The sequence below is a fragment of the Octopus sinensis genome, linkage group LG22 (genome assembly GCF_006345805.1).
Source record: "Octopus sinensis linkage group LG22, ASM634580v1, whole genome shotgun sequence".
In the NCBI taxonomy this organism is placed as follows: domain Eukaryota; kingdom Metazoa; phylum Mollusca; class Cephalopoda; order Octopoda; family Octopodidae; genus Octopus; species Octopus sinensis.
In genome coordinates, this window is record NC_043018.1 from 24,423,661 (window position 1) to 24,448,058 (window position 24,398).

A 24,398-nucleotide genomic window follows, 5' to 3' on the forward strand; every position below is an offset into this window, starting at 1 on the left:
AGCCCATGCTCCCCTTTTCTTGATATATGTTATAACATTGAATTACTGAGGGTCTGGTGCAGCCCTCCAGCTTACCAGCTCCAGTCAAACCAGCCAACCATGCCAACCCATGCCAACATGGAGAACAGATGTTAAATGATGATGATGGATTAATTCAATTAAGTGAAATGTACTTAATGAGATGATTTTAATTTTCTGGTTTCAGCTTCTGGTAAAGAAGGACAGACCCGAGAGTTGAGTGAAGCTGAAATGATTCCGTCGGAACCGACTCAGTTGTCTTTGTGGGCCAAATTTTGGGAGTTACAGGTGAGAACTATTAATTAAGGGTTTATAACCTTGAGTTTAGTTGCAGTAAGTTAGTCCTAGGTAGATCTCATTGGTTGTATCATTAATTATAGGGAACAATCACTACAGCTTCAGGAGATGAGGGGTTCTCTATGCAGTTGTTGAAGCTGCTAGAAATAGAAGCTAAACATCCTTCAGGTCACACCCTACTCTTTTAAAGAGAAGACAGAGATAATACAGTTTTAAATACACTGTCTGAAAATAAAAATGGGAAGGTGAAGACTGGAATGTTTTTGTGTTTAGGAAGGGCATCCAGCTGTAGAAACTCTGCCAGATCAGATTGGAGTCTGGTTTGCCAGACCTCAGTCAAATCGTCCAACCCATGCTAGCATGGAAAGCGGATGTTAAATGATGGTGATGATTTGTTAGTTTGTGTGAAAGAGTGTAGCCTAGTGGTTAGGGTGTTACCATCCCAATCATGAGATCATGGTTTCAATTCCCAGACCAACCATGCATTGTGTTCTTGAGCAAAATGCTTCATCTCATGTTAGTCCAGTCTGTCCACTCAGCTGTAAAATGGGTGGTCTTGTTTTGGATTGGCATACAAGGGTGAGATGGTAACTCAGGAAAATCACCTGAATGGGGGTCTCGCAAGCCACATTTTGTATTTAACAATTGAAAGGATGAACAGTACAACCTGCTCTGTGAATTTTGTGAAGGCGTATGGCTCTGTGGTTAGAGTGTCAGGCTCCCAATCATGAGGTGAGACCGGTCTATGTGTTGTGTTCTTGAGCAAGACACTTTATTTCACATTGCTCCAGTTGACTCAGCTGTAGAAATGAGTTGTGATACACACACACATAATCAAATGAGCAACAACAGATGATGGATAATTGTCAGCTCATTACAGCTGTTTCTTACACATCTTTTTGATAGAAGAATGAGAAAATTACTCCATTAAAAAACACTAATCTTCAGGTGAAATGTAATTTCACAAATAAAAGAAAATCCCAAGAATGCAGCAGGGACATGGCTGAACCTGGGTTCTCATTCCTAAGGTATTTTTCAATGTTATTATTATTGTTATTCAGGTCAACAACCTCCTAAGCAGATCGAGTGCAGATATGAGAAGCACATAGGAACCGGTATTAAGGAAGGATAGAAAAATATTAGATTTATAAGCTCTAAAATTCACTCCATAATTGCCCATGAGTATATGACGTAGTGGTTAAGAGTGCGGGCTACTAACTCCAAGATTCTGAGTTTGATTTCAAGCAGTGACCTGAACAGTAACAATAATAATAATAACAACATCGAAAAATACCTTAGGAATGAGAACCCAGGTTCGAAAATTTCCCCAAGACACCTGAAGAAGGCTGGAGGGTATATCAGCCGAAATGTTGTGTTAACAACAAACAAGATGAGGACAAATATCTGTCAAATGTAAATAATGTAAATAAACATCTCATTTGTTTTGGTGATGTTATTTCTTTTTTAGGTTAAAATGATTTCCTCAAACCATGATGTAGATTTGGAACATAAATACAGCTCTGGTCCTTTGGAATGGCCACTTATGGACAAGAATGTTGCTTACTGGATCAGTCCTAATACCAATGTAAGTTCTCTTGGATTGTTATACATGCACACACACACATGATGAGGGTTCCAGTTGATCCATTCAATGGAACAGCTATTTCATAAAATTAACGAGCATGTGGCTGAGTACTCCACAGACATGCATGCCCTTAATGTAGTTCTCAGGGAGATTCAGTGTGACACAGAATCTGACAAGGCTGGTCCTTTGAATTACAGATACAACTCATTTCTACCACTGAGTGGACCGGAGCAATGTCAAATCAAGCGACTTGCTCTTGGACACAATGTTCCTCACCACCTTATGATCATGTGCCAATCATATACACACACACACATGTATATATATACACATACTCACACACACACATATACATACAGTTAATTCAAGGAAGTCATATCCCTATTAGGGATCATATAAACCAAAATTCCACTGGTTTAATCCCTATCATATAATGCAAAAGTCGTTGGTATATGTTTGGGATTATTGAAATTATCAATAACCCACTAATACTCTACACCTCCTTCAAAAGAAGAAATGATTACCTAACTTCCATGAGCTCTATATTAACCTGAAGAAGTCCTACCACCGTATAGTTTAGAATATAGTAACTTTCTCAGCATTAAACCAAATGCTTTGAAATTCCCATCAACCAGATGGTAAGACTGAAACATATATGTAGGTTCCTTATTTTATTTTAATTTATGTTTCGAGCTTTCAACCTGTTATTCAATTTATTTGTTCTGTTATATTTAAAAAAAAACTGTCATCTTTTTGTAACATACAAATTAATTACACCCATTTCTTCATTTTCCCCCCAATATATATATATATATTGTAAACAAACTTTTTTTTTGTTTTGTCATACAGACAAGAAAATAATATTTCAAATGCACTATAACCATGAAGCAGCAGAAAAAATGGGTGTTTTACCCTTATATATCTGAGAGGTGTTGTTTCAAATCCCATGGCTGTCTGCTGACAACTTTTTTCTGTCTTATAAGGGTAAAATAAAATACCCACTTTTTCTACTGTCTTCATGGCTATACTGCACTCAGAATATTACTTTCTTGTCTGTATAATATATATATATATAAATTTTTATGTAAATTGATTAAAGAAAAATCATTATATGTGAAATAGTAAATGTGATTAATTTATTTTTTAAGGCTCAGATTCATCTCCTGGGGAATATTTTCATCTGGTATCTCTGCACCGCTTCCCTGTTTGGCTATTTGACCCTGTGGATATTTTACATGCTCCGAAGACGACGTTCTTTATTTGATTTAAATGAAGGTCAGTATAAAATGTATTGAATTCCAGGAGAAAGACGTGTGTGTGTGTGTGTTATGTTTGTACTGTGCATTGTTATGATGTGTAGTTCTATGTATGCTGTGTTCTGTAACCTTATCAATTGTACAACTTCTGTCACTTCCTCTGAGCCCTTAAGTATTTCCTTGTATTTAGCGGATGTTAACTGAACTATTGCTCATCCATTCGTTCGTTCGTTCGTTTAACGTCCGTTCTCCATGCTAGCATGGGTTAGGCTGGTAATATTTATCCCTACTTAAACATGGTTGTTCTGTTAATACAAACTTTACTGCGGTAGATACCATGAGAAAAACTCTCTATTGGCTTTTGGTGCAAAATGCATTCATGTTTATATCACCTCCAGCACTGAGATCACCAAATCGCTTGGTTTCAACCTTCTTTAGTCTTGTTAATGATGGATGCTCATCTGCTAGAGATAGCAGCAAACCATCTCTCTGCCATTGATATATAGAATAAAAGTGTCAGAATAGGCACTGGCATCATGATTAGCCAGTGAGCTTGTTAAAAAAATATATAGTAGTGACAGGGGCAGTATTAAAACTGAGAGGTAATATTTATCTCCACTTGAAAGTTGATGTTCTGTTAGAACAAACTATACTGCGGTAGATCCCATGAGAGAGACTCTCATATTGGCTTTTGGTGCAAAGTGCATTCTTGTTTACATCGCTAGCAGGGGAGATAAATGCCCATCTCCTCCAGTGCTGAGACCACCAAATCACTCGGTTCTGACCGTCTTTGGTCTCATCAATGATGGCTGCTCAGCTGCTAGAGACAGCACCAACTCATCTCCCTGCCAGTAATATATAGAATAAGAGTGTCAGAACAGGTGCTGGTGTCATGATTAGTCAGTAGGGTTATTAAAAAATATTTATTAGCAACAGGGGCCGTATTAATACAGAGCAGTAATATTTATTCTCATTTAAATGTGGATCCTGGGCTACTGTGGATAAATATCAATTTAATCACTGTGATCACCGTGACCAAACAGGCTATCAGATGTTGCTTCACATCGCTGGTCACAATTCACTTCGCATTGTTTTAGTCTTCAAATGACACCATCCTAAGCGAGCAGGCCAACAGAAGAAAGAGTGAGAGAAAGTTGTGGCGAAAGAGTACAGCAGGGATCGCCACCACCCCCTGCCAGAGCCTCGTGGAGCTTTAGGTGTTTTTGCTCAATAAACACAACGCCCAGTCTCGGAATCGAAATCGCGATCCTACAACCATGAGTCCACTGCCCTAACCACTGAGCCATTGCGCCTCCACATCAATTTAATTAATATATCAAAATAGCTACTAATAATTTCATGCTCAGAGATACATGGCGTATTTTATAAATATTCCTATTTAAAGTATCATGAAAGTATGAAACTATTAGTCATATATACATACACTTTCACCATGGAAAAGTGGACGTTGATGATGATCATGATATATAATGCTAGGAGGGACTCTTAAAGTCAAAACTACCAAAATAAATAAACGCATTGTACCGAATACAAGGAATGCAACTCTCGAAGCATTTTTATATAAATGTACACATTTTTTTCACTTCACTGTAGTTGTTCAAAGCCACTTATCGTGAAGGGTGTAGCAATCCCACCGGTCAATCTAGAAATTCATTTCCATGGAGGGCAGGATTTCGATACAGAGTGACACAAACGAATAACATTAAAACCATTTCTTTGATGCTCTACCAATTCTACCAATCCACTCTACAATGTCTGTATTTCTTTTCCATTTCAGTCGAGTGGGACCAGTTTACATTCACGGGTCAACTTCTGATTGGAGGCTTCTTATTTCATTACCTGCCTCACTTTGTAACTGATCGCACCCTCTTCCTACACCATTACCTGCCGGCCTTCCTCTTTCAGGTGATCACCTGTGCTGCTCTCTTCGACCACTTCATTCTCATATCTGCCAGGTAAAACCAATTCTCTTTTCCAACTTTGTGTATGCCTTTTATCTTTTACTTGTTTCTCTCATTGAACAGCTGCCATGCTGGAGCAATACCTTCAAGGGTTTCTCAACCATTTTTTGTCTTTGGACCCTTTTGGTTCCTATTTTTATCTACTGGACCCCCAAACCCATTCAATGATTAAAAAAGGTCCCATTATGTTTTTATAATTAAATAATATTAGGAATAGTGTAGAAAAAAATTGTTAAAATATTTTGTATATTGTAGAAGCATAATCTATTTAATGTGGAACTGTGTAAAGGCACCTGTGCCACGCCACGTAAAAGCACTTGTGTGACGCCATGTAAAACTGCCCATGAAGTGGCATGTGAAAGTATCTGTGTTGTGCTACATAAAAGCACCTGTGCCACGTCACATAAAAGCACCTGTTCCACATCATATAAAAGCACCTGTGTGACGTCACACAAAAGCATGTACTACACCATATAAAAGCATTTGTGCAGCGCCATGTGAAAGCATTTGTGCCACCTCACATAAAAGCACCTGTGCCGCACTATGTAAAAACACCTGTGCCACATCAAATAAAAACACTTGTGTGGAACCACATAAAAGCACATGTGCTGTGCCATGTAAAAGCACCTGTGTCACATCACATAAAAGCACCTGTGTGGAACCACATAAAAGCACCTATGCCACGCGATTTAAAAGCACCTGTGTCACATCACATAAAAGCACTTGTATGACACCATGTAAAAGTGCCAGTTTGGCGTCACATAAAACTGCCCATGTTGTGAGGGGAAAAGGGAAGAGTGGAAAGTGTGATGATTGATGTTGTTTAAGAACTCTTGGCCGTTTCTGACTTTGTGGTGGTGAATCTCAGTTATTTGATGAGGATTTAGTTGTTCAGCCAAGTGACTTAACATATAAGTGGCTGAGTATTCCATAGACATCTGTACCTGTAACCCTTTAGCATTCACAGTATTATGTCAGAAGTAATGCTTATTTATTCTCATTGCGTTGTATTAATCATGCATCATCTTGTAGCTTTGAGATTTTGAAGAGGTAACTTAATTTTTAGAATGATATTGTAGGGTCGGTATGATAGGCCAGATCTGGTCAGTTTGAACATAAAACAGGTAGAATATTTCAGTTAGATATAGCTCTACTCTTTCACCACAACTTTCTTCCCATTTTTCTTGTGCCTGTATTTCAAAGGGGCCAGCCTTGTCACACACTGTGTCATGCTGAATCTTCCCGAGAACTACTTTAAGAGTACACGTGTCTGTGGAGTGCTCAGCCACTTGCACATTAATTTCATGAGCAGACTGTTCTGTTGATCGGATTAACTGGAACTCTCGTCGTTGTAACCGACGAAGTGTCACGACTATGGGAAATTATTGCTCTGCTTTACAAGTTTTCGCTTTATGAGCAAACTCCGGGGACGAATTATACATAAATTATATAAGTGTATGTGTAATTGTGTATGTGTATGAATATTAATTAATATATGTATAATATCTATGTGAGTATGTGTGTATATCTATCAAAGTAGTCTGGCAGGACCTACTCAACCTTGAAAACCCCTAGTGAACTTCAGGAAAATTTAAAAGGAATAATTGAAACCCCTATGATCAGAGTTTAGGCATTGTTTGTTTGCCCTAATTTTTTGGAACCATGGGTGCAAGCTCTCTTGCCATGACATGGCAATGCCAACAAGAGAGAGAGGGACTTAGGTGTTGGGGGGATTTCGATGGCCATATGATGCGTTTAGGCGTTGTTAGTTTGCCGTTAGTTGTTGGGAACCAAAGGCGTAAGCTCTCTTACCACGACAAGGTCACGCCAACAAGAGAGTGGGACTTGGGTTTCAGAGAATTTCAGCGGCCAGACGATAATGAACATTCAGCGGATTAGTCATATTCGAATGTAAGGGAGACAATCAATTTCTGAAAGTTACTTCGCAAAGAGTTATCTCCCTTTTTCACGTCACTCAGGAACATAAGCAATGTTCCCAGTTTGGAGAAAATTAGTTTGTGAACTTCATAAGTTATGCGAGTTTACACACACACACACACACACACACCACCCCCGACTTTTATATAAACAGGGGAGAGAGTGGTGGATGTAAGTGGTGGATGTGAAGCAGCTCCTTGAAGATGAAAGGAAGGGTTTATCGGAGTTGCATGAGATCTGCAATGCTGTATGGGAGTGAGACATGGTGTCTGAGGGAAAGCGAAACGGCAGTTTTGAGACAGACCAAGAGAGCAGTGTTTGGTGTGAAAGTATTTGATGAAAGGAGGGTTGAGGACTTGATGGGGGACGATGGGGTTGGAGGAATCTGTGGAACAGCCGGCAAGGGCGAATGAGGTGTAGTGATATGGACATGTTTTGAGGAGAGTGTTTGAGTTTAAAGGGAATGAACTGCGAAAGCGAGGTCGACCAAATAAAACGTTGAGGAGACAGATTGGGGGTGGGGTTGGCTTGAGGAGGGAGGATGGTTGTTTTGTAATAAATCATCACATTTATTCTTTGAAATGATAGATCTATTATTTAAAAAATTTTTATTTATTTTTATATTTAAAATTTTTTTGTGTGTTTAGTTTCACATTTAGAATCGAGATTGAGCTGCTTTCCCCTCTTCTCTCTTTCTCACTTTTTCTCTATCAGCCTCTCTCCTCTATCTGCATCTACAATTAGCAACAACGGTGAGCTCCTTTCCCTCCCCTTTCTCTCCTTCCATCATTCTCTATCAACCTCGCCTCTATCCGCATCTACAGTTAGCGACGAGGGTGGACTCCTTTCTCCCTCTCTCCTCCTCCTCGCCTATATCTGCATGTACAGATGTGACTGGAAGCACATTTTTTTTTTCGAAAGACAGTTTATTTTTATGTGTGATTGAGACGGGATCTGTTTTTTTTTTTTTTCTTTAAATAAATTTTATGAAATGCGGTGAAATATAAGACATTGAAACTTACCTGCGTCCATCACCTTTCCATGAAGTCGAATGAAGTGAGCCAAGAATTGAGCCGAAAGGCTGTCATGACGTCACAATAGACGGTCGTATTTTCTTCTGGAATTCCCAAATGGCGTCATATTAGAATACTTTTACGATTTCATTTTCTTTCTTTCTTTCAAAATTAGCGATTTGAGGTAATTTATATTGTTCTCAGTTGTAATAGAAATAACGTATACGACATTTGAAATTATGACGGAACGGTTTCTGTTACAAAGTAGGGTGTTTGGTGATCGAAAAGGTACGATCGCGAATACAAGCTGCCGAAATAGGTTTTCTGCGAAGGATCTCTAGAATAACCTTTCTCTTCAGGGTGCTTTGCTCGGAGAATCAAGAAATCTCGCCAGGTTGAAACAGACTTCTCTGGATTGAGAGGCCACAGCTTTGGTGCTACCGATATGTCTCAGGAAAGAGAGCAAAAAAAAAGTTTCTTCTAAGTAAACAACTCTAGATCTTTGTATATTTGTTGTGCAAGATTTTTTATGTGAAGTCGTGTTTTGAAACATATTGTTATATTAGATCTGTTTTTTAAAAAGAAACCTACAAGTCCGTCTACGAATGCTTGTGAATCGGCGATCGCGTCTACAAGTCTAGTGCGAGTAAAAGTGATTCAGAAAACAACAACAACAATAATTTTTGTTATAAATGATTCTTTTTATTTTACATGAAATATTCTTTACAGTCTACTGTTGTTTTATTGCCATTTATTTATACGAGTATTTATTATTACAATATTTTTCTGGGAACGAATTACGATTTATAACATTGCTACTATAGGAAATTATTGCTCACTTTACGAGCGGACACCGGGAACGAATTAACTCGGCAATCGAAGCATCACTGTAATATAGTGTCTTTTCATATCACGTTAACCATAGTTTTAAGAAAGGCAAATAAAAAGACAACTCCAGACAAATAAAGGGGGATAACTCTGACAATACTGCCATGATCGCAGTTCAGCTCAGCTTCTCTGGACTTGTAAGGCGGCGAGCTGGCAGAAACGTTAGCATGCCGGGCGAAATGCTTAGCGGTATTTCGTCTGCGTTACGTTGTGAGTTCAAATTCCGCCGAGGTCGACTTTGCCTTTCATCCTTTCGGGGTCGATAAATTAAGTACCAGTTACGCACTGGGGGGTCGATATAATCGACTTAATCCATCTGTCAGTCCTTGTTTGCCTCCTCTGTGTTTAGCCCCTTGTGGGTAGTAAAGAAATAGGTATAAACCATCGTGTCTTTTAGGGGCCTATGTAAGACTACATTGTCCATTCCTTATTCAAGACAGTAGCGTGCGGTCTGAAAGGCATTCAGCTACTGTTTTTAGCAGATTGCGTAACCCACAACTACATGGTTCTGGCTACAGTCCCACTGCGTGGCACTTTGGGCAAATGTCTTTTGCTATAGCTTCAGATTGATCTGAGCCTTTTGAGTAGATTTGGTAGATGGAAGCTGAAAGAGCTTGTCGTGTGCGTATATATATATATATCATCGTTTAACGTCCACTTCCCATGTTAGCATGGGTTGGACGGTTTGACCGGGGTCTTGGAAGCCAGGAGGTTGCACCAGGCCCAGTCTGATCTGGCAGTGTTTCTACAGCTGGATGCCCTTCCTATATATATATATATATATATATATATATATATAAAGATATAGGAGTTATCTATTTGTTTTATGGTTCATTGGTTGGTATTTAGCAGAAAGTCTTTCCTGTTATAAGCATTCAAGCCATTTCTTTGCTCTGAGGTGTTCTCGATTCATTGCTGTGCTGTTGTGTGCTTTCTTCTTCCCTCTTATCTCTTTTTCTAGTCTTGGAGACTTTTTAAAGAGTCAAGGATGCTGGCTTTCTCTGACTAAGCAATATCAATTTTTTAAAAATCCGTATGAAGGAAGATGGACAGTATGAAGAGATTTGTTAAATATATTTTGTACCAAAAGGCAACGTTTACATTTTACTAAATGTATTTTTTGGGCACTGAATACTGCAGTATCAACCTGAAGAGGCCCTCTCATAAAGATGTATGGTGCTAAAAGCATAGAGATACACCATAGTAGACAAGAATCATCTGATATGGGTACCAGAACTGCAGGATCACATAATTTCGGTGTACTGCACTTCTTCAGTGGTAGCTTCATATACCAGCCAAATCTTACTGCTAGTGATATGTAGAATAACTGTGGCAACACTATATAGAACAACAGTGGCTTTTCAGGCACTGGTATCGGAAACAGATTGCTTCCATCTCCAATATTTATTATTTTTAATAAACCTGCTGACTATCAGTAATTGAAAAACCACTGTTATTCTATATATCGTTGGCAGTGTGATTTGGTTGGTATGTGAGGCTGGATGCCTGCCACTGAGGAAGTGCATGCTGAGATTATGGGATCTGAAAGTTCTGGTGCCTGTACCAGATGATTCTCATCTGTTATGATATATGTCTGTGTTTTTAGCACTGTATGTCTTTATAAAAGGATCTCTCGAGGTGAATACCGTTGTGTTCAGTACTCTAGCAATGCAGCCATTTTTAGTAACATAAGAAGATTACCTTTTGGTATTGATAATGCTTCCATAGCTAATATCTATGTTGTTTTTACATTTAGACAAATAAGATCTGATATGTAAAGTCGAAGGGAGATATGAGGTCAATGTGTCTTTTATGCCTTTCTCAAATCATCATCATTTAACGTCCGCTTTCCATGCTAGCATGGGTTGGACGGTTCAACTGGGGTCTGGGGAGCCCGAAAGCTGCACCAGTCCAGTCAGATCTGGCAGTGTTTCTACAGCTGGATGCCCTTCCTAACGCCAACCACTCCGAGAGTGTAGTGGGTGATTTTATGTGCCACCGACACAGGTGCCAGACGAGGCTGGCAAACGGCCACGCTCGGATGGTGTTTTTTATGTGCCACCGACACAGGTGCCAGACGAGGCTGGCAGACGGCCACGCTCGGATGGTGTTTTTTATGTGCCACCGACACAGGTGCCAGACGAGGCTGGCAGACGGCCACGCTCGGATGGTGTTTTTATGTGCCACCGACACAGGTGCCAGACGAGGCTGGCAGACGGCCACGCTCGGATGTTGTTTTTATGTGCCACCAACACAGGTGCTAGATGAGGCTGGCGAACGGCCACAATCGGATGGTGTTTGTCATGTGCCCACCGCACTGACTACGGCACTGATGGATTTCTTGTGTGCCACAGGATACAAATTCCATTGATGTTCATCTATTTTGTCTATTTTGATTTGATTTGATTTTCACTTGCCTCAACCGGTCTTCACAAATAAATTAGGTAGAGTGGCCTAAAGTGTATATTGGCTACCTTTTATGAGAAACAGGTCACATGAGACATTGCTCATCATCAAACAGGCTACACTACTAAAAAAAATTCAAGGGCTACAATTTACTTGTGAATGGCCTAAAACAATGGTTCTTAATTGGGGTCCATAATAGTATTTTAAGGGCCCCTGAAAAATATTTTGCTTTAGATGTATCTCATATTGGTATGTATTGCAAGAAACAGCTGGGTTTCTTTCTCTGACATTTTATATAGTTCAACCTACATAAGTGTGAAAAATAATAGGAATTTTGAAAGTTCCTATAAAACTAGTTTTTAAACATCGAATGGCTATGGGAGTCCAGCAGAATAGAATAGTAATAAAAAGGGGTCCATAGATAAATATGGTTGAGAACCCCTGGTCTGAAGGAAGACTCAAAAACCAGTTCCACAATGGCTGACCAGCTTGTAAAGTGTAAATTAGAATGAAAGAATTTTTTTCCTATTTCCATCAATTGAATATTATTTCCATGATGGCCTTTTTGATTGAAATGTTTAAATTACATTTTTTGCTTTATTTATTTATTTGTTTTTTCTTCTTCCAGGTTTGTTCCTTACCTGAGCAGTTTTGTGAAATATCTTATCGTCCTCTTGGTACTTATAGCCCTGGGTGTTTTTCTTTATTTCTCTGCATTCTCCTATGGTAATATTCCCCTAACAGCCGCAGACATTCAACAGATGTCGTGGAAAGACAGTTGGGATTTTCTGGTGCGTGTTAAATTAAGATAAAAACATTTATTTTCTTCAGATATCCCCCACTTCATCTTCATCACTTTTCTCCCCACCTCACAATTGTTACATCACCTGTGTTTCCATAGGTAATAATGAGAAGATAAGTTGATGATGTCTTGATGTTCTGGTCACTTAAAACTTTAATCTCCATGCAACGAGTTTTTAATATGAACAAAGTAACAACCACAAGATTGTCAGTTGATATTTTAGTGTACTAATTTTCTGGTTTCCATGTCTTTTCGATCTAGTCTAACAGAATCTCATCTTCAGAAAATAATGTTTACTTTGTTTTAGAAATTGTAAGGTAAGGAAAATATTGGAAAATATTCTGACTCTAAAAACAATAAGCTGAAGGTTGGTTGAATGGATTAAGATGTTTGACTTCCAGTTCATAGGTCTCCAGTTTTAATCGATTGTAGTATTTTGTTATTAATTCTATAGCCTATGTCCACCTAGCTGGTGAGAATAGGTACCAAATCACTGAAACAACAAAAGATACACCATGTGACTGGAGCTAAATGCAGCTCCCAAAAATCCATTTGATGCTACTGGAAGTATTTATCTTTCTATTTTTTGCCTGTGGAATTCATAAAATCATAATGTTCTGTGTTTGGGGTGTAAGTGTTCCCTTTAAACATGATAAAACAGTCTCACCATGTTATGGAGTGTATATTACTACATTATACTCCACAGATGAGTACATGTTTGTTTACTTCTCTACATGTGCCCATGTGTGGCTCGCTAGTAGGAGTGGAAAGGCCTATTGTGCTCATGGCTGGAAAATGTTGTAGTGCCTGTAGCTAAAAGGCTCTAGGTTTTAAACAAAACTGTGTCCACTACATGAGCAAAGACTGTTTGACCAACTGAGCTTCTTGCAACACTTCCTGGCTCTAGTTTGTCTAGGAATTCTACTACATTAAATGCATAATATATGTGCTGTTTGACCATAATGTAAATCCCCAGTTAAAGATATATCTATTTTAACTCATTAACATATTTGTTATTTCATTAACATAAATTAAGTTAAAATTAACATAAAATATTTCTCTCCACAGTAACGAGTGACTGTTATAGTTTGTTACTTTGAAATTAATAATTCCATTTCTTTCGAGTAAAAACAAATCTCAAATTTTAATTGCCTAAGAAGAATTATGAATATGATTTAATTATTCAAAGTACTAATTGCATGATGCTTTTTTAAAATTTATTAAAATATTTAAATTTATTAAACATCCAGTGGCGGTGCCCCAGCATGGCCGCGGCCTTCGGGCTAAAACATTTTTAAGGATTTATCCCAAATTAAAATATTTTCCATTTCCAAAGACGAGGTTAATCACCTGATTAATTACAATCATATAAATCTAGTTTAATTTGTGTTTTTAATGATTTCTTTTGATTGACTAAAGCATTTAAAATTTTCTTTAGTCATTTTTAAACATTTTATTTGTTGGTAGGATTGACAGCATTGCTGAAAGTCATGTTTGACTTGTTGAGGTTTTACTTTTCTCTTTAAAACCTTGCTGTCGTATTATAAAACTATTTACGAAGGACGATATAGTCTCCCTACATCCAGCAGATCTCAACAGTTTCAATTCAAGGAACTTGTGGTGGAGTAAGGCTTAATCGACAAAGATTAGCCAAATCTTGAATCCTTAGAGATTAACTAAAATTAATTTATAGGGTGGAAACTCAACTCTTATCCTAGTTCATCAGAAGCACCAAGAACAACTTGACTGTCGTTATAATCTAGTGTCTTGGAGGCGAGTTGAACGGTGTCTGTGTACGATGGCCTAATGGTGACACAAATGTGTATGATGGCCTAATGGTGACACAAATGTGTATGATGGCCTAATGGTGACATAAAAGTGTATGGTGGCCTAATGGCGACATAAAAGTGTATGGTGGCCTAATAGCGACATAAAAGTGTATGGTGGCCTAATAGCGACAAAAGTGTATGGTGGCCTAATATCGACATCATGTAACCAATCATTCTCTCATTTTTACAATCTAGTCATTTACATACTATGGAAGCACAGTTGTTTACATTCTGGCGAGACACTTGCCTATAACACGGAGACATGCTGACAAGAGTTCATTCTCTATCACTGTCACATATATTTTTGTTGTATAAAATGCAATAAATTGCCTTTTTTATACCTGCCGACATTTTAAAGTCAACATCATTACATATAATACATCATACTAGAGACTTCTCCCACCCCCTCAACTACCCCATGGAACCATCACCACTGCCTCCACCTCCATCAGTCAGTGGAGAAGCAAGCACCTACGTGGTTGCTTGACCTGTTAGAAAGAGTAGTCAAATCTCTCTCAAACCTCTCACCATACAATCTTAAGCAGGGAATGGGACACACTTGATAATTTTGTCCTTGATATGCAAAAATAGCTGGTTGGTCATATTTGGAATACCTTTTGATCACAAGTTTGGGCTAAATGGTAACTGCTCCTACCCACCCTCTTTAATTATTTTACATCCAACTTTCTGTTGTTCATGGCTCAGGTACCTACTTTTGTTCTCCAGCAAGATCAGTGTCTTCTCTTTCCTTGGTCAATGTCTCACACACACGAACGCACGTTACACAACATTGACTGTAGCAGTCAGGTTTGAACTCATAACCATCATTATCGTTTAACATTCTCCTTCCAGCGGGCCAAGCAGAAGCCTGCACCATGCTTCTCTGTGTTTGGTATAGTTTTTTATTATGGCTGGATGCCCTTCCTAACACCGACCACCCTGCAGAGTGGGCTGAGTGCTTTTTACGTAGCACCTGCACAGGTGAGGTCAGTTTTGGCATGGTTTTTACAGCTGGGTCTCAATGATTGTAACACTGTAGACTGCTAAACTTGCCCAAGGTGGTGGTGGTACCTCTACACAACGAATATTACATAAACATACAGATATCGCGTGCTGTTATCTCAACATACTGCCAACCATACATGCATCCTGATGTCTGCTGTTATCTCTATATAACAATGGCTGTTATGTTTAACCCTCTAGCATTCAGAATGGTCATATCTGGCCAAATTATTAAACTCGTTTTATGTTGAAACCGGCCAGATCCAGCCTCTCACCTCAATCTTTCGATGTCATTCTAAAAACTAAACAATCACATCATTGAAATCTCAAAGCTATAAGATGATTGATTCAAAATAATATGAATGGAAGAAAAAATATCTATATAAGTTCTCTATAATGGCTGTTATGTTTTATAAACATACAGATATGTAGGCGCAGGAGTGGCTGTGTGGTAAGTAGCTTGTTTACCAACCACATGGTTCCGGGTTCAGTCCCACTGCGTGGCACCTTGGGCAAGTGTCTTCTACTATAGCCTCGGGCCGACCAAGGCTTTGTGAGTGGATTTGGTAGACGGAAACTGAAAGAAGCCCGTCGTATATATGTATATATATGTATGTGCGTGTATGTTTGTGTGTCTGTGTTTGTCCCCCTAGCATTGCTTGACAACCGATGCTGGTGTGTTTATGTCCCCATCACTTAGCGGTTCGGCAAAAGAGACCGATAGAATAAGTCCCGGGGTCGAGTTCCTCGATTAAAGGCGGTGCTCCAGCATGGCCGCAGTCAAAATGACTGAAACAAGTAGAAAGAAAAATAGAAAGAGATAGCTGCTGCTAGATCCATAATATCTATGTTATTTAACATACAGACCTCTGCTGTTAACTATGTAACATCTTTGTTTGATAAACAGACAGGCCTCTACTCTTAGCTCAAGATACTTACTGTCATGTCCATACAAAGATCTATATAATAAGCTCTCTATAATAGCTGTTATGTTTTATAAACATACAGACCTCTCTGTTAACTCTAACATCTTTATGTTTAATAAACAGGCAGTCTTCTACTCTTAACTCAAGAGACTGGCTGTCGTGTAGATATATATATATATATATATATATACATACATACATACAGATGTCTTAAAATGGCTGTTATGCTATATAAGCATACAGGTTATTTGTTGCTAGTTCCATAATATCTGTATGTTTAACAAACATTCAAATGTCTCTCTCCTGTGAGCTCTGTACATTGGCTGTTATGTTTAACAAACATCAAGACATTTACTGCTGAAACATTAAAAAATGAATTTTTAAAAAATAAACATTATCAGAAGAAACTTAAAAAAAAAGAAAAGAAAAAACTCCATGAAGTCAAACTTAACAGAAACATATTTTAAAGCTTTATTTATAATAAATTCTATTAAAAAACTGGAACAAATGATATTTTTTTATATTTGTTATATGCATGTTATTAATAGTATTTATGAGTTGTTACAATATTAACACCATATTGTTATAGTAATATTTATAAGAGTTTCATATTGACATTGAGTTATTATAATATTGACATCATATTGTTGTTATGTGTATGTTGTAAATAGTATTTATAAGAGTTATTATTATATGTATATTGTAATATTTAGGAGTTTTATATTGTATATATATGTATATATTGATATTGTGTTATGTATGTTGTATTTATATAGTTTAATGGTTTCAAATTTTGGGACAAGGTCAGCAGTCTTAGGCTAATGTGTAAGTTGATTACATCAACCCCAGTGCATAACTGGTACTTATTTTATCCACCCTGAACGGACGACCTCTCCTCCTTTCAGTGGGGGTGGGGGGTCGATAAAATAAGTGCCAGTTGAGCAATGGTTGTGGTGGGGTGTCGATATAATCGACTCAACCCTCTCCTCACAAAATTTTAGGGCTTGTGCCTTTAGAAGAAAAAAAAAGGCGTTTATAACACTTAAATCAGAATGGTTACAAATTTACGCATGAGGCGAGCAAATTTGAGGTGGGGGAAGTTAGTCGATTACATCCTAACCCCCCCCCCCAATATATGGCTGGTACTTTATTTAATCAACCAGAGGTAAACTTAGCCTTGGCAGGATTTAAGAGTTAAATTATACGGTAATTACTACTAAAAACATTCACTTAGTATAACTAAATTATAGCTGTTATGTTATAGCAGTGCTTTTCAAACTTTTTGCTGGAGCGGAACCCCAAGGAAACATTCCACTGGCTCGAGGAACCCCTGTGCAATAATTTAATAGTCTTATGCACAAATATCTGCACAGGAGAATTAAAAATTACTGCCAATTTTTGCAGCTTTGTAACTTCTTGCAGAACCCATGGACTGTACTGGCGGAACCCTAAGGTTCCTTGGAACCCTGGTTGAAAACCACTGTGTTATATCATTTTGTAATCATTGCTGTTACACATGGAGTAGTTAGCTAATAATGCCATAGTTTTGGTAAATTATTCTCACTTTGTGTGTATATATATAGCAAATAGGTAACAAGGCTATCAAGGTATTAATGCATTACATTTTAACAGTCAGGATATACTATTATAATTTTTAGCAAGTATTTCATCGGAGCGAGAAAAGGAAAGAATTCCATGCTGTTACTAATGTGGCACTGAAGATGGCGCTGTATTTCAAATTGATGTAATGCTTGCATTGTTTGATTAAATGGAGACGCCTGAAACCGCTGCATTGTACTAATACTGGGACATCTTTGTTACTTATTTGATCTTTATTCACCTTACTCTGAGCCTTGCAGATAACACTGGACTGCCCTGGTGCATCAACTATATACCTTATACAACTGAATCTTAATTATTTCTTATATATATATATATATATCTATGTAAAACTTGCATTAAGGGGGGAGATTTACTTGAGAGGATGTGTTTTTGTGTTAGTTATTCTTCCCCTAGTTAATCTGCATAAGATAGGATACAGCATGAGAAATTATATTTTTATATATATATATATAAATATATTATATATATATTTTTTCTCTTTTTGTAATTTCTCTGTTACCATAGATTTAATATTCTTTTCTACTCTAGGCACAAGGCCCGAAATTTTTGAGGAGGGGGCCATTGATTAGATTGACCCCAGTGTGCAATTTGTACTTAATTTATTGACCCTGAAAGGATGAAAGGCAAAGTCGACCTCAGAATGTAGTGGTAGATGAAATACCTATTTCTTTACTACCCACAAGGAGCTAAACACAGAGAGGACAGACAAACGGATTAAGTCGGTTATATCGACCCCAGTGCGTAACTGGTACTTATTTAATCAACCCTGAAAGGATGAAAGGCAAAGTCGACGTCGGTGGAATTTAAACTCAGAACATAGTGGCAGATGAAATACCGCTAAGCATTTCGCCTGGCGTGCTAATGTTTCTGCCAGCTTGCCGCCTTACCATAGATTCAATATTGATTAAAAAAACCTAAATAGCTTTTTTTTTTTTCAACCATAATTTGAAATACAAATAACTACTCTGCCATTGAATCTCACCATTTGTGTTTTGAAATACGGTTGAAGAAAAAAACAATATGATGGATTTTGATCTGCAAGAAACCTATGGTAGCAGAGAATTAACAATTTAACCAGTATTGAGTACTCCTTCTTTCAGTTTGTTACTAACGATTATGTATATAATCTTAATCCTGCTTGACCTAATGTGACAAATATTGTGCATTTTAACATATATATGTATATAAAAATAATCTCTTTTACTGGTTTCAGTCACTGGACTGCAGCCATGCTGGAGCACTGCCTTAAAGGGGTTTTAGTGAAACAAATCAATACCAGGAGTTATTTCTTTCTGTTTTTTCTAAGTCTGATACTTATTCTGTCAGTCTCTATTGCTGAACTATTAAGATATGGGGGAGGGGTGTAAACAAACCAACACCAGTCATCAAGTGGTGGAGGGGACACCTCCCCACACATATCTATGGGTTTCTACACAGTTTCCATCTACCAAATTCACCAACATGGCATTGAATGGGGCCTGGAGGGGTTATTATAATAGAAGACATTTGCTCAGGGTGCTGCACAACGAAACAACCCATATGATTGCAAAGCTGGTTTCTTAACCACACAGCCACACCTATACACACTTTCCCCACCCCATACACTACAAACTTACGTTAAAAACACTAACTTTAATTGTTCCACATTCTGTGTATGAGATTCAGTTTTGTACTTTACTATTAAAATATGTAAGTACACACACACACATATATATATACATATATATAAAAGAGCATTGTGGTACCGAAGTAGAAAAGGAAAATGAAAAAAAGCTTCTAACAATGTAGAAAGTTTTACAAAAACCTTTGTTTTAGGTCCAAATGCCCATTCTCAGAAGGAAGCAGTCCAAGAAATGTCTGGTTACATCAATTTAACTACACATTTCTTGAACTGTTTCTTTCTGAAGATTGGCCTTTATGCCTGAAATATAGATTTCTTTTTTATAAAACTTCCTGCATTGTTAGTTTTTTTTCATTTTCTACACACACCTTTAAATATAACAAAGAATTTAGTAAAATAACTTAGTTACCATTAAGCTAGTGTTAGGAACATAAATTATGACTAAGGTTTAGTAGAAGATTTTAATTCAGAACTTTTGACAAGACGTACTACAGAACCAAAAGTGGTTTCAACCGGGTTGTTATCAAAAGTGTTAAATAATATAACAAAGAATTTAGTAAAATGTCATTAACTGAGTGTTAGGAACGTAAATTATGACTAAAGTTTAGTGGAAGATTTTAATTCAGAACTTACAGGAACAAGACATTTGTACTACAGAGCCAGGGGTAGTTTCAGCCGGGTTGATATCAAAAGGATTAAAGAAGGTTGTCGTGTGTGTGTGTCTTGGTCCTCCACCACTGCTTGACAACACAGTGGTGTGTTTATGTCCCTGTAACTTAGTAGTTCAGCAAATGTAACTGATAGAACAAGTACCAGGCTTTAAAAGAAAATAACAACAAGAGTCAATGTGTTCAACTAAAATACCTCAAGGTGGTGCTGTAGCATGGCCGCAGTCTAATGAGTGGGGAAATGTTTAGTCGGACTTACGTTATTGAAAGGGTGTGTGTATATACGTATGTATGTATGTGTGTGTGTATATATATATATATATAATATATATATATATTGTATTTGGTGAAGAATAGTGTTATTGACTTCAGCCAGACCAAACCTTACTATATTTATGATGGCAAAAGTGGCAAGGGATTATCTGTGCAACTTGGGTAAGACAAACACCACACAAGGTATTTTATCAAAAAAAAAAAAAAAAAAAATTAAAGTTATTTTATCAACCCTGAAAAGATAAAAGGCAAAGTCAGCTTAGTGAAATTTGAACTTGGAACCTAAGGAGTCAACATTTTGTCCGATGTGCTAATGGTTCTTCTGTCTTCATAATAATTGTTTCAAATTTTGGTACATGGCCAACAAGTTTGGAGAATAGTCAGTATAATTGACCTCAGGAGTTAATTGCTACTTCATTTTATCAACCTTGAAAGGATGAAGGGCAAAGTTGATCTTGGTGGGGTTTGAACTAAGAACATAAAGCATCAAAACAAAATATTGCAAAGTGCTTTTTTCTAATGCTTTAATCATTCTACCAGCTCACCAATAATAATCCTTTCTACAATAGGCACAAGGCCTGAAATTTGAGGGGAAGAGACTAGTTGATTACATCAACCCCAGAGATTCACTGGTACTTAAGTTATTGACCTCAAAAGGATAAAAGGCAAAGTCGAGCTTGGCGGAATTTGAACTTAGAACGTAGTGATGGACGAAAGTATTTTGCCCGGCGTGCTAATGACTCTGCCAGCTTGCCGCCTTGAATAATTATAATAATAATAATCCTTTCTACTTAAGGCACAAGGCCTGAAATTTGTGGGGAGGGGACTAGTCAATTATATCAACCCCAGTGTTTCACTGGTATTTAATTTATTAACCCGAAAGGATGAAAGGCAAAGTCGACCTCGGTGGAATTTGAACTCAGAATGTAGCAATGGGCGGAATACTATTAAGCATTTCATCCAATGCGTTAACAATTCTGCCAGATTCTCACCTTCTCAATAACGGACATAATAAAATGTGTTCCTAGGTTCCAACATGAAATATCAACTAGGATCTTTATCTATCACTAGGGTAAATAAACTTTTAAAAAGGCCCTTTCTGTCTGCTGCACGTGTACACACACACATACAAAAACCCCTGAATTTAGTATGAGATTACAAAACTAGGAGAAGATGCCAAAAACGATATGATGTCAATAAGTTATGGTTTTATGATTTATAATTTTTTTTTTTACTAAATATATAAAATAAATAAACAATTCTATCATGGAAGAGTTACTTTAACCATTTAAGAATACACGAAAGGTTGTTATGGTTACACCCCGTTTTATTTCTTAATAATACTGTATACTCAGTACACCTCTGAGACCCCTGTGACATGGTTTCCAGCCGAGGCAGCTTCCATTGCATGGAAAGGAGCATAACAACTTAGTTTTTCCTTTTTTTTTAGACTTTGTGCGACGTTAAATGGCTAAAAGGAATCTTCTATGATTTAATTGTTTTCTTTTCTTCAGTTTTAATTCATGGCTTTAAATGAAGCCATGAAATGAATATATTTTTTTTTTGGAAATATCGAAATTAATAAATAAATAAATAAAGGTGAAAAAAAAAGAAAAAAAGAAAAAAGTTTCAACAATAACATCAACAACAATTATATTAATTGCACCTCCCCCACACCTGTAATTATTTTTTTTCTTCTTTGTAGGTGTGAAACCTGAGGTTTATTTTTTGTTTTTGTTTTTTTTTAAATTTTACTATTTGGGAGTGGGGGTGGGTGGGAATGAGGGGGAGATGTTGTAATGCATATCCCTTTCCACAAGCGGATCAGTGAAGAGGTTCCAAGTGGAGGTCAAAACGAGCTGAAGGACACAGCGCAACATGTGCCACACTAACCTGCCACATGTGCCACACTAACCCTCCACCACAATCGTTATATGCATAATAATGAGTTTATAACAAAACAACAGCTGTAACGATAATAATAATGATAATAATAACTCTTTCTAATTTTTGACAAAAGGCCACCAATTTTGAGGGGAAGGGTCAGTCAATTACTTGTCCGGCACCTTATTTAATTGACCACGCTGAGACGAAAGGCAAAGTCAACCTCGGTGGAAGTTGAACTTGGAATGTTAAGCTGGAAGAAATCTTGCTAAGCACTTTGTTCTGTAGGCTAAGATTTCTGTCAGTTCACGACTTTAATAAAAACAATCCTTTCTACTGTAGGGCACAAGACCTGAAATTTGTGGGGAGGGGACTAATCGATTACATTGAACCCCAGTACCCAACGGGTACTTAATTTATCAACCCTGAACGGATGAAAGGCAAAGTCGACCTCAGCGGAATTTGAACTCAGAACGTAAAGACAGACGAAATGCCACTAAGCATTTTGTCCTGTGTGCTAACGATTCTACCAGCTTGCTGCCTTAATAATAATAATAATAATAATAATTCTTTCTCCTAAAGGTATAAGGCCTGAAATTTGTTGGGAGGGGGATAGTACTTATTTTATTGACCCCCAAAGGATGAAAGGCAAAGTCAACCTCAGCAGCATTTGAGCTCAGAATGTAAAGATGGACAAAATGCTGCTAAGCCGTTTGCCTGATATGCTAACGATTCTTATTTCTTTATTGCCCACAAGGGGCTAAACACAGAGGGGACAAACAAGGACATTAAGTCGATTACATCGACCCCAGTGCATAACTGGTACTTAATTTATCGACCCCGAAAGGATGAAAGGCAAAGTCGACCACGGCGGAATTTGAACTCAGAACGTAATGGCAGACGAAATACCACTAAGCATTTCGCCCGGCGTGCTAACGATTCTGCCAGCTCACTGCCTTCCACTGTTCTAATAATGATAATTGTTTCTCGTTAAACAAGGCCAGCAGTTTTTAGAAGGATAGTTGAGTACATTAACCCTAGTACTTGACCGGTACTTAATTATATCAAAACCCCACCCCCTCCTCCCTGCTGCAAGGGATTAAAGGCAAAGTCAACCTTGGTGGGATTTGAGCTCAAAACATAAAGAAGCAGAACAAAAACCCTCGAGGCTGACGCTTTAGCAATTCTACCGATCCAACACCCTTAATAATAATAATAACAACAATAATAACAATAATAATAATAACAATATGAGCAACAATGATAAGTTACAGCTTCAACAAAAATGTAAATGCAAAATTAATCAAGACCCAGCTTCATTAATTTGCAGCTACTGGTTAATTAAATATTCCTGCTCAATTATGTCTGCAAGTGTTCATACAGGGTCATAAATTGCTTAATTAACAACTCCCAAACTTAAAGGGTTAATTATTTGTTAACAATGTTTATTATAAACAGGCATATTTCTAGATATATACACACACACAGATATATATATATACCTGGCTCTCTGTCAGGTATGATGGCAAAGGTTCCAGTTGATACGATCACCAGAACAGCCTGCTCGGGAAACTAACATCTAAGTGGCTGAGTATTCCACAAACATGCATACTCTTAACGTAATTCTCAGGGAGATTCAGTGTGACACAGAATGTGATAAAAACTGGCCCTTTTGAACTGAGTAAACTGGAGCAAAGAAAAATGAAATGTCTTGCTTAAGGATACAATGTATCACCGGAATAGGATCCATGGCTTCACGATCGTGTGCCAAATACTGTCATCATTAAATCAGGTGCCTTCCACAAACATACATACATACATATAAATACACACTCATGCTCACATATACACACACCTACGTATTGGTGTCAAATAATGTAGGAAGGTATTTACCCCCAGGTCAGCCCTGATTGAACAAACCTATGATTAAAGGTATTCCAGCCATGACTATCCCATGTTATATATATATATACACACACAGAGACACATGCAAATATACATTCATAAATATCTCAATGTGAAAACAGAAATTCCCAAACAATTTTACTTGAGAAATACTTTAGAATAAATAAAATATTTTGCTGTGCATTAAACTAAATTATGTCCCTTATATATATTTTAGCCAATAAATAAATCTACATTCTCTAAGTTATAGATCAGTGCTTTTCAATCTTTTTGCTGGAGCGGAACCCCAAGGAAACATTCCACTGGCTCGAGGAACCCCTGTGCAATAATTTAATAGTCTTATGCACACATATCTGCACAGGAGAATTAAAAATTACTGCCGATTTTAGCAGCTTTGTAACTTCTTGCGGAACCCCTGGACTGTACTGGCGGAACCCTGGTTGAAAACCACTGTTATAGATAATTGATGAACTCCGTAATTC

General features: G+C 37.5%; 1 protein-coding gene and 1 long non-coding RNA gene across 2 annotated transcripts in view; one reads left to right on the forward strand and one right to left on the reverse strand.

Annotated features, from left to right (window-relative positions):
- Window positions 1-15,384, forward strand: part of LOC115223259 (protein O-mannosyl-transferase 1-like) — a 39,284-nt gene extending 23,900 nt beyond the window's left edge. Inside the window, exons 15-20 of the mRNA XM_036512139.1 lie at window positions 206-306; window positions 1,784-1,900; window positions 3,049-3,175; window positions 4,955-5,132; window positions 12,012-12,556; window positions 13,044-15,384. Coding sequence (XP_036368032.1) covers window positions 206-306; window positions 1,784-1,900; window positions 3,049-3,175; window positions 4,955-5,132; window positions 12,012-12,195 — 707 coding nt within the window. The 3' untranslated portion in view covers window positions 12,196-12,556; window positions 13,044-15,384. The remainder of the gene's footprint in view (window positions 1-205; window positions 307-1,783; window positions 1,901-3,048; window positions 3,176-4,954; window positions 5,133-12,011; window positions 12,557-13,043) is intronic.
- LOC118767490 lies at window positions 2,067-24,167 on the reverse strand. The gene is made up of 3 exons (XR_005003410.1): window positions 23,690-24,167; window positions 17,719-17,720; window positions 2,067-2,116 (listed from the first exon to the last, which is right to left on the reverse strand). It is a non-coding gene; the product is annotated as an uncharacterized LOC118767490 (long non-coding RNA).
- Between the last annotated feature and the right edge of the window lie 231 nt (window positions 24,168-24,398).